The following is a 10,981-nucleotide window of genomic DNA, read 5'->3' as shown; positions in this document are numbered from 1 at the left end:
GAGAATTATGATTAAAAAGAAAGTTTTGCTAATATAGTCTATAGAAACGCAAAAATGGGAATGCTGGCCAAGAATCTTTTCATCTCATCTACATAAATAAGAAATATACTTTATTTTAAAGTATATATCATAGAAATATTTATTACTTACTATAGTGCTATATACTTTAGATTTATATTGAGTCAAATCATATAACATGTACTTTGTATGCAAAGTAATGTGAATACCTCAGTATAACTGGAGAAGCCTTTAACTTTGATCCTTACACACCCATATGCACAAACACACTGAAGTTATTGAGTTCTACCATGTTCTATATGGGTATACATGAGAGTAAATAATGCAAACTCCTGTTTCAAAGCACATACAACTAATTCTCACACATTGGTTTTATATTTACTTTTATATTTTTAATTAGATACTGTTATTATTTGATTTGCTTTTTAAGGAGACACTTACATAGAAGAGTGACAGCAGCTGGACCAAATGTTTCACTGCTGAACTGGTTCCTCAGGTATCCTGTCTTGGGTGATTGCTATGGGAGATTGGATGACTGTTACAGATCCAGGTCTGTCTTCAGGTAACTGAGTTTAAAATAATTGTAAGCCAATGCAGTAATTGTAAAGGTGAAATTTTCAATGAAACTGTAAAATAATTACCACAAATATTGAAGGTGTGAATAGAGACATAAATAGTTGTAAACTAATTTCCATCTTCAGTAAGTTATCAGGGAGAGCTAAGAATTGTACCATAATTAGTAGGGGTCAATGCTTTGGATGGATAATAGATTACTTGATTGTTGCTATTTTTGAGGAAATTTTTATGCATTTGAAATAAATTCATCGGCTACTTCAGTACATTTCTCTGATTCCTTTAATCACAGAAATTTTGAATGCATAGACAAGTGATTTTTGTCTTTACGCTTATAAATCTAAAGCACTGTAAATTAAGGTAGCATGTTGTAGTTTAGCATGCCTACTAAGAGCACCACTTTATAGTCGTATCTTTTTGGAAAAAAGTATATAGTTTTCATACAAAAACCAGCTTTGCCTTAATTTGAAAATATTTAAAATATTTATACAAGTCAAAATCTTTGGTGATAGGGATTGTTACCTTTACATGCATTTTAATAAGTTATTTAACTTATTAAACACCTTTTATTGATTCTTTCAGAAAGCAAAAATATATCTCAGTATACCTCAGAAACAAAGATGTCTCCATCAAGTTTATACTCACAGCAAGTGCTATGTTCTTCAATACCTTTATCAAAAAATGTGCACAGTTTTTTCAGTGCCTTCTGCACAGAAGAGAACATTGAACAAAGTATTTCATATCTTGATCAGGTAACATGTTTTTTCTTTTGTAAGGAGCAATAGCATAAATTATGTTATATAATAGCACATATTAAAATTATGAGAAAAACGCCTGTCAGGCACAAGTATATTGTTGCATATTGGTCCAGGACTCATATTAGATTGGCAGAGAACCTTAGTGACCACCTATCTAGATACAAAGTAACAGTTTTTGTCTGGAACAGGCTGACCTCCTGTCACCCCAGGGGCTCCTCCACTGGGAGTCTCACCCTTATTTTACTGATATAGAAACGCAAGTTCCTTTCTGTAAGTGATTGCAGAGCAGTGGCGAAAAGAGCCGAGTTCTCTCAATTCTTTGTCCTTTAGGATATTTACTATTTTCATAACTATCTTAAGGTAGTTTTCTTTCTTTCTCAGAAAAGATTTCTATCTTTTGTTTCTTTACTAATTTGTTTGGTAACCAACTTTTAGGAAAACGTTTTTTCCTACCAGGAATTGACTACTTTCGGTTTTCCTTCATTATATGAAGAATCCAAAGGTAAAGAGACAAAGAGAGAATTAAATATAGTTGCTGTTTTAAATTGTATGAATGAGCTACTTGTACTTCAGCGGAAGAACCTTCTAGCTCAGGAAAATGTGGAAACGCAGAATCTGAAACTGGGAAGTGATATGGACCATCTACAGAACTGCTATGCAAAACTTAAGGTAGAAACTACATGTTAATCTGTATTTCAGTGCAATTATTATATAATTTGATACTGTAAATTTTCATTGGCTTTATCAAGTTTGGGGGTTAATTTTTTTAAGTTTTAGGGTTTTTTTTAAACAGTAAGTAAAAGTAAACTTAAAGTAGTTTGTGCAATCTGTCATACTCCTTCCTAATATCTATATTGATGACATTGATTTTATGAACTGTTTAGTGACTTGCTGAATCTATAGAAAGTTATGTTAGGAAATATTTATATCTGAAGAAAATAAATAAGGATTCCCTTGTCCCATTCAAACTTGCTTAAAAAGTAGATGCTTAATTTAAAGAAGTCTTATTGTGAGAGACTGGATCAGTTAATTCCAAGAAAAATATTCTTGAAGGCATCTATGCCAAAATTTGTTAAAGCTCGATAATGAAAGCAGGCTAGATAACTTTTAACTCTTAGAAGTCCCTGGGGCTCTAGAGAAGACCGTAGAAAAATGCTTTTGCAAAATTGCTGATTTCTCGGAATAAAGGAAGTATTTTTCACAGGGCCATTAACCTGCCACCTTAAAATATAGAACATTTGTTGCTGGCTTCTGTTTTGCTTTTATTCTTTTCTTTCTTTTATGTTTTCTTTTGTTTGAGAAGGAGAGGGAAGGAGGTGTTCAAAATCACATATAGTAGGGACTTATGATTGTATATTATGAAGGATGTAATATAATCAGTCTAAGGCAAATATGTTTTGAAAGATACTGTTCTATTTTGGGTTTTCTTATTTGTGAAAAGAAAAGCTTTTGAATATGAATACTCCTGGAAGATCAGCTTCCTTTTAGTTTTTTATTTCTTGGTCCATGCCTCTCTACTTATTTTTCTTCCTCTATATCCCCTCCCCACCCACACCCTCCAAGAACAGTTAACAACAATTAGAAAAAGAAACTACTCAGTATCTTGAATCTCTGAGCTCCATTGGAGAATAATAGGATCTCTGTATGTAATATTTGAAAATCGGTTAGTAGGGAGTATATAATAAAGAATGGCCTGGAGTTGGCCTATATGTGAACACTGGGAATGTTTGGGAATTGATTTATAGAAGCATCTTAGCTATTCAGCAACACCTGTCCATACCAGCCCATCATTGCCTAATGCTATTTTGTATTGTCTTCTTAGCTTGTATACAGTGATAACAGTATGTTTTCACTTTAATAATATTTTTAAGTTTTTGTACATCTTATATGCCTAAGAGATAGAGATTATCCAAATATATCTTGTCAGACTGGGGAACTATGGTGGGCTGGAGGTGGTAGATGGTACCCTCCAGGTTTATTAAAAGGCTATGAGTTGTGGATACTACTTTAATCTTAATCAGAAACTTATAGAAGGTCTTATGAATTAGACTGACCCAGAGTCATAAACCCTAGACTAAAGTTTAAAACTTTTTATATCTGGGCACCCCTAGCCAAGTGTCTTGTAAGTAGCTAGTGAATAATTACATAATGGTGCTGGTAATTTAGGGCTGTTGAGCTTTTCCTCTAAGAAGTGATCATTTATTAGGACAACCCAGGACATAAAAGTATTTTCCAGAATACCTTCTAATTTGGGACTTGACCTCAGTCAAAATCAGATATTTTGGGTCAGCTGTAGGCAGAGATGTATATGCAATGAGAAAAGTTGCTGATCTATCCTTGAAGAGTTTCTAGATCTAGCATATGAATCAGCATATGAATCATTTAATTTGTTGAGCAAAATGTATTGAGTATTTAGGTAATAGGCACTGGGTTTCAAAGATGAGTGAAAGCCAGTCTTGCTTGCAAGGAGATTGTAGTCCAGTGGAAAAGAGACACATTGAACCATAATTATTTGCTTCACTAATCTTTTTTTTGATGTGGGTGGTAAGAAAAGTCTTCACAGACAGGTAACACTTGATCTGAGATTGGAGGAATGGATAGAAATTCGCTAGTGTTTGGAAAAGACATTCTAGGTGGAGTATATAACCTGTATAAAAGCATAGAGATATGAGAGAGCATTTTACTTTCAGGGAACAGCAAATAGCTCTGTAGGGACTGAAGTATGTGATGCATCATGAAGAGTGGTAAGTGGTGAGACTGGGACCTGGGATCCCGGCCCAAGATAATATGAAATGTATTCTGCAGAAACCCAGAGGCACCGAGGAATATAAACGAGAGGAAAGCATCATGTAAATATAAATCTGGCAATAAAGCAAAGATTATAGGGGGAGGTGCAGATTTGTATTTGGGGTAGAGGTAGAGAGCTCAGAAAGCCTGGCGAAAAGTACGGCTGTTAGCAGGCTTTAGCAGTCACCCGGGCCGGGGGGATTTTGGACTTGACCTCAGTGGAGATAGGAAGAGTAAGACAGGACGAAAACTAAGGTGATAGAATGGGTAAAATTTAATGAACAATTGAATTTGAGGAATAAGATAAAGTCGTGAATTTAAGGTACTATTCAGGTCTCTGATTACTGAGGATGGTGGCATGATTCACTGAGATAAGAAATGTAGGAAGGAGGTGTACAGATTTTCAGGGATGATGCGTTCAGGTGAAGTGTTGATAATGACCCAGTGAATCTCTGATAGTATATAGGACATATCAGCTGGCCCCAGTGCCTTTTAGTTCAGCCATGTGAAATAGTCTGGCATGATAGGAAGTTTTAAACACTCCAAGGAAGAGGAAGACAAAAATTCTTGACAATCTTAAAGTCATGCAAGTTATATTCCTAAATTTCTGTATCTTGAGATCCATTGTTAATAGAGATTGTGTAAGTTGTTGTTTGTGGTCAGCTATCACATAACTTGAGTGACTTTTATATTTTATAAAGATAAAGAGGATTTAAAAAAAAATACTCCAGTGGCTTCATGCAGAACTTGGCACAGTTCCCCTGGAAATGTGCGGAATGAGTTGAAAGCTAGCATCTTATCCCTTACCAATTCCAGCAATGCTGACATTCCTCTCTGGGAAAAGTTTTCAGAGAGTTTACCACCTGCAAGGGAGAACTGGTATCTTGCTGTAGTCCCATCTTTTCTGACCTGAAGTGTTCTAGTTTGCTTGGTCACTGGTCTTCTTCAGACTTAGCTTTGAATCACTTTTGGCTCTTTCTCAAAGAGTGTGCTAGTATTAAAAAGAAAAATTTTTAAATGTTTGGCAACAACAGCACTGGAATAAGTAAAGACCTTTTCAAGGATCCAGTTTGAACCTCTTTGATATATACATAAAAATTTTGATATGTAAATTAAATAAAATTTAATATTTAAATTTAAATAAATTGTATAATTTATAGTATAGAGCTTTATAAGTGCTTTAAAAAAATTTTGTATACCTCTAAACTTTAAATTTAGCTCATAAAGCCTACTATGTGTAACTCGTTTTTACCAATCTTTTAAGAAATCATTTGCTATGAATCCTATGTTAACTCTAATCAAAATTGCATATGAATGTTTTAGGAACAACTGGAAACCTCCAGGAGAGAAATGATTGGCCTTCAGGAAAGAGACAGACAGTTACAGTGCAAGAACAGGAATTTGCATCAGTTACTGAAAAATGAGAAAGATGAGGTAAGTTGTCAGTTATTGCAGATAAAGTATAAGAGAATTTTTAAAAATAATTTGTGGTGACCATGAGAGCCACTTAAAAGCAAGAAAGAACAATTTATTCATCCTCTGTCAAATTGGTATGGCGGACCTCTTAGTACAATATTGTATCATATTGAACTGAGAGGTCAGGAACCCTTCACACAATCTCGTTTCCTGGGTGGATCCATTTAACTTAGTATTTTAGTCCATAGCTTGTGACAGCCAGTGTCCTATACCATCCACCTCAGATGCACATGTACAGGGATGCTTTAAATGCAGTTCTTTTATTTTCTGCCATACCTATACTTAATATCTGGCATGCCTCTTCTTGCTGTCTTAAATATTGACATTATTCATCCATTCAAGCAATTTAATTGACTAAATGGGCACAAGTTATTGTTAAAAAAAAAATTCACATTAAAAATCTCACTTCTGTGGCTAAAAACAAGTCTAATCTCATTTCTGCATTAGTGGTTACTTAGTATTTGGGCTTATAAAGTTAATGCATTTGAAATTATTATTTTTTAATTTATGTGAGAAGAAACCGTGTTTTTATTGCACTGTGGTTTGATCCTTGACCACGTGATAACTAAAAATATAATACTTTCAATGTTTTATATGTTGTTTTAACTACAATTAAAGACTTTTAAGGGAGCATATTTCTTTAAGGACCTTGTAGTGATTTGGTTATTTAGTAGTATATTTAGTAAGTGGTTAATATCTTAACAAAACCACAAGGTTGCTTATACGTTCTACCATATTTGGTTATTTAGTAGTATATTTAGTAAGTGGTTAATATCTTAACAAAACCGCAAGGTTGCTTATACGTTTCCTTGCGATATTTCTCAGAAAATTTTGATTTGATCTGTTGATTACACTTAAATGCTTTGAAAATAGTTCATCTGTAATAAGAATTAAGTTAAATATGGGCATGTCTAGCAGATATTAAGAATGTGTGTATAGAATAGAACATACTTCTTATCAAGGGCTGCCTGAGAAGCCATAGTAGAAATGAACATCGACAAATACAAGGAAGTCACTATAAATAATCATATGAATTCTCCTTGTTTCAAGTGAAGCTTTAATCACTTTAACACTTCCATAAGTTTCTGGCTTCTAAATGACCAAGAGTCAGTATGTAGGGTGAAAAATGTAGAAGATAATTTAGAAAATTAGCAACACTGAAGATTACAGAATTAAACAATAAAAACCCAATGTGATTCATTTAAGTTATTTGTTAAAGGGTGATTTCTAGTGGTTATGGAGAAGAAAGAATAATCCTAGAATTTTAAAACTATTACATGGGGAAGTGAATACTAGGACTTTTCTCTTTTGAATTTGTGAATTTTAACTGAGTTTATCAATCCTAAAGGGATCCATTTGATAGGAATTCTTTTTTCAGGTACAGAAATTACAAAATATCATTGCAAGTCGAGCTACTCAATATAATCATGATATGAAGAGAAAAGAACGTGAATATAATAAACTAAAGGAACGACTACATCAACTTGTTATGAACAAGAAGGATAAAAAAATAGGTAAGCAGCTGGCTAAGATAGAGCAAAGGAAATAAATAACTAATATTATGCTAAGCAATAAATGTAAAAGAATTGAGCACTATAATGCCTGCAGGGTTATTTTCATGCTTTATACAGTTGTTCTTAGATGGTATATATCGATATAAACTAGGAATTGAAACAGCTGGTTAGTAAAAAATAGTAATTTTGCTTTGCTTATTAGTTGTATATAAAAAATTGTATTTTTTTCTTAACATGACAGGTATAAGATTAATCCATAGAGAGAAACTAAGCCAGAGGACATGCTAATTTTCTACAGCAAAGAACTGATAATGTTAAAAATCAGGACCAGTTTCTGAGTATCAATAGAAGGGTGATTTTAGAGTTAACTTCAGAAAATTGTTTATCAGACCAATCATTTATGTCAGTTTCAGTTCCTTTAATAACTTTAGCTGTGTATTTTTGAAGCAGGTGGTCGAAAGGATGGACTATGTAAGTTAAGTTTATATTTGTCTCTAAGGTATACTTTTTTCTAGTATTTTTTTGAAAATTAATTTACAACTTCATCCAAGTCCATGCATAATTTCAAGTAAATAGCATAGATTTAGGTTAAGAAGTAGAACTACCCACACACCAAAGTAGAGTTATAACCAATAGTTTTCCTAGCCTGATAAGATTGGGAGAACATGGCGAATCTGTGCATTTATTTATTGAAGCATGGTTTCCAAGTGGACGATAGGCTGTCCTGTAACCTACTTTATACAGTCATACCCCTAAACTGCCTTTCCTGAACTGAGCTTGGACTTGCATACAACAGCTGATAAGCAGATGTTTCAGGCTTTTATATGGTGGGCTCTGTCTGCTACCAGCATGCAGTTCAGTGTTGACTGCATCACTGTCATTCTGTACAGCAGAGATGTTGCAATTATTTAGATATTTTACTTCAAAAGTTATTGAAAAATATAAGTAATAAGCAATTAAGACAAGGTTGAAAATCTTTAGGTATTGAGGTAACAAATCTTAAACTGCACTTAGACGCTCATTGGTTTTTAAGATTGGTTAACCTTGTGTTCATTTATGAAGGAAATAAAAGATTGAAATGCTCGAAGTGTAAAATATATCACCTAGTTAGAGAAGTTCATTAAAAATTTTACTCTGGTAACAGAGCCCTTGTTTTATGGGGAGGGGATCTGGCTGTTTCCTGGTCCAAACCCCAGTTGGAAATGACAGTTTAATAATGATTTTATCAGCTTTAAAATTACAATAACTTACTCTTAATTTATATTCTTCTGATGCCAACTGCTTCCTTCTCCACCTGGGGCAAAAGATGCGTTTACTGTCAGGGGCCTTGACTTATTTACTGATGGTGACAATACAGGGCTTGGCCAACTTTTTCTGTAAAGATCCAAATATTTTCGGGTTTGTGGAGATCTATGGTCTCTTGTCAGAACTATTCATCTCTGCCATTATAGTGCAAAAGTAGCTGTTGACAATATATAAACAAATAATGGTGTGACTGTGTTCTAACAAGACTCTTTACAAAATCAGGCAGCTGGCCCACCTGCCTTAGTTTGCCAGCCCCTGATGATAAAATTAATAATAATAATAACAAAATAACAATTAGTTATTTACTGTGTTAAGTGCTTTAACATTTCTTTTGTTCTTCACAATCCTTTGGTAGATACTTTACTACGATTGTATCAATGAAGAAACAGGCTTAGAAGTTAAATAACTTGCCAAGATCTCAGTGCTTATAAATGACAGAACTCTATAACTTGAAATCTGGGCTGTTTGAGCCCAAATCCTAATCTATATACTAGATTGATTTATGACCCTGATATGTTATAGAGTATTAGAGTTTTAAACACTTAAACATGTATGGTAACAATTGGTTTTGTTTTATGTGTTCATGTTTGCAGCCATGGAAATTTTAAATTATGTGGGGAGAGCTGATGGAAAAAGAGGCTCTTGGAGGACTGGTAAAAGTGAAGCCAGGTGGGGTTCGATTTAAATCAATAAATTTAATCAGACTTTTCTTTGTAGACTGTATTTTCATACTGACAGTTTCTTTCTCAGGAATGAAGATGAAATGTATAAAATTCTCTTGAATGATTATGAATATCGTCAGAAACAAATCCTGATGGAAAATGCTGAACTTAAGAAGGTTCTTCAGCAAATGAAAAAGGAAATGATTTCTCTTCTTTCTCCCCAAAAGCAGAAACCTAGAGAAAGAGCAGATGATAGTACAGGAACTGTAAGTGGCTCTTTCCTCTCTAATACAGTCTTCAGATTGCTAATTAGAACAGTTGAAACACTAGATAGGTATTCTCAATGGGGACAGTATTGGTATTTTGGACAGCACACTCACTGCTATGCTACTCCCAGCCACTGAGACCACCAGAAATGCCCTGGGAAAGGGAGGTGATTTTCTGAGGACTTAATCTGTGCCAGACACTGTGATAAGCACTTTTTATAAGCATTATGTCATTTCATTCTTAATATAATTTGATGCTTTTGATACTGTAATTATCCCCGTTTTATAAAATGAACGTACCCGAGGCACAGTAGTTAGCCCAGTATCATATGACAGAACTGGGATTGGAGTCCAAGTCGTTCTTACTCCAGAGTTCATGCTTTTAACCACTGTGCCAAATATTCTTTAAATATTTTAAGTATCATGTACTTAAGCAGGCCCTTGAAACTTTTGTTAACTTTAGGACCCAAATAATCATTCAGCCCATAAATTTATTAAGTGTACATTATGTTCTGTTCCCTGGAAAGAAAAAGCTAAAAAAATTTTGACTTTTTTCCTTGTTGTTGTTCGGGCTGCTATAACAAAGTACCGTCAACTGGGTGGTTTATAAACAACAGAAATTTATTTTTCTCAGTTCTGGATTCTGGAAGTCAAAAATCAAGGTGTCAGCAGATTCGGTGTCCAGTGCAGGCCCTCTTCTTGGTTGCAGATTGCTGACTTTTTGTTGTATTCTGACAGGGCAGAAAGAGGGCCAGAGAGCTCGCTGTATAGGGGCATTCATCCTGTTCATGAGGGCTCCACTCATGACCTAATCACCTCCCAAAGGTCCTAATACCATCACATGGGGGATTAGGATTTCAACATAGAATTCTGAAGGAACATAACATTCAGTCCACTGCATCCCTCAAGAAGCTGTTTTGGAGAGTGATACCTATGTAGAGAAGTAATAATTTCTTCTGTAATTATTATAGAGCTATAATAGGGTGATATAATGTATAAAACAAAACAATTATGGCAATCAAAGAAGGCATCATACAACATTTGAGTTTGCTCTTAAAAAATAAGTGTTTTTGAGGTAAAAAGCACGAGAAAGCACTTGACAGAGGGAATAATAGGTGCAGTTCTGAGAAAACAAGTTACATAATGGTGAACAGTTCTTCTAACTTAATTTCTTTACATATAAGTTTAAATTCTGGGTTCAAGCAAGTTCACATTTGTAACTAAAATCCGAACATAACAGTGTTGATGGAAAATGCTACAGCAAGCCACCAGAACTTGTTTTTTAAACCTGTATTTAAGGATTACAGGTATTCCTCCCTTTTTGAAAGTTCATGTTATACTTCTTCACTTTTATGAAATACATACATTAGTACCTGTTTTCACTAACCAAAAGAAATCCAAAGAGGATTTTCATTTGGTAATTGCTTCTTTCACATTAAGCCTCTCAGTTTATGAAAGGTTTTATAGGAACGCTCTACATTCAGTTAGTGGGGGAAATGTGTTTATTTTGTGATATCATAGATCAGTCCAACTGAGAAGCCCATCCCACTGCTTACCATTTTTTTCCTCTTCTTTAAAAAAAAAAATTACTCGAATGTTCTTTTAAATTCTACAATTTGTGG

At 34.1% G+C, this 10,981-nt stretch overlaps 1 protein-coding gene across 6 annotated transcripts in view; it reads left to right on the top strand.

The window, feature by feature from the left end:
* SSX2IP (SSX family member 2 interacting protein) overlaps positions 1 to 10,981 on the top strand; it is a 39,446-nt gene that overhangs the window by 16,870 nt on the left and 11,595 nt on the right. For 4 of the 6 annotated variants that reach the window (XM_025051965.1, XM_015595255.2, XM_006919365.3 and 1 more), the window contains exons 2-8: positions 449 to 580; positions 1,174 to 1,343; positions 1,806 to 2,018; positions 5,460 to 5,570; positions 6,991 to 7,126; positions 9,025 to 9,100; positions 9,182 to 9,359. In XM_025051965.1, the coding sequence (XP_024907733.1) occupies positions 538 to 580; positions 1,174 to 1,343; positions 1,806 to 2,018; positions 5,460 to 5,570; positions 6,991 to 7,126; positions 9,025 to 9,100; positions 9,182 to 9,359 (927 nt within the window). In that variant the 5' untranslated portion in view covers positions 449 to 537. The remainder of the gene's footprint in view (positions 1 to 448; positions 581 to 1,173; positions 1,344 to 1,805; positions 2,019 to 5,459; positions 5,571 to 6,990; positions 7,127 to 9,024; positions 9,101 to 9,181; positions 9,360 to 10,981) is intronic. The other 2 variants (XM_015595256.2, XM_006919366.3) reach the window with 1 other exon arrangement.

This window comes from Pteropus alecto, unplaced genomic scaffold (assembly GCF_000325575.1).
Source record: "Pteropus alecto unplaced genomic scaffold, ASM32557v1 scaffold25, whole genome shotgun sequence".
In the NCBI taxonomy this organism is placed as follows: Eukaryota; Metazoa; Chordata; class Mammalia; order Chiroptera; family Pteropodidae; genus Pteropus; species Pteropus alecto.
Note: the sequence above shows the minus strand (reverse complement) of the source record. Positions and strands in the feature narration are given on the sequence as shown.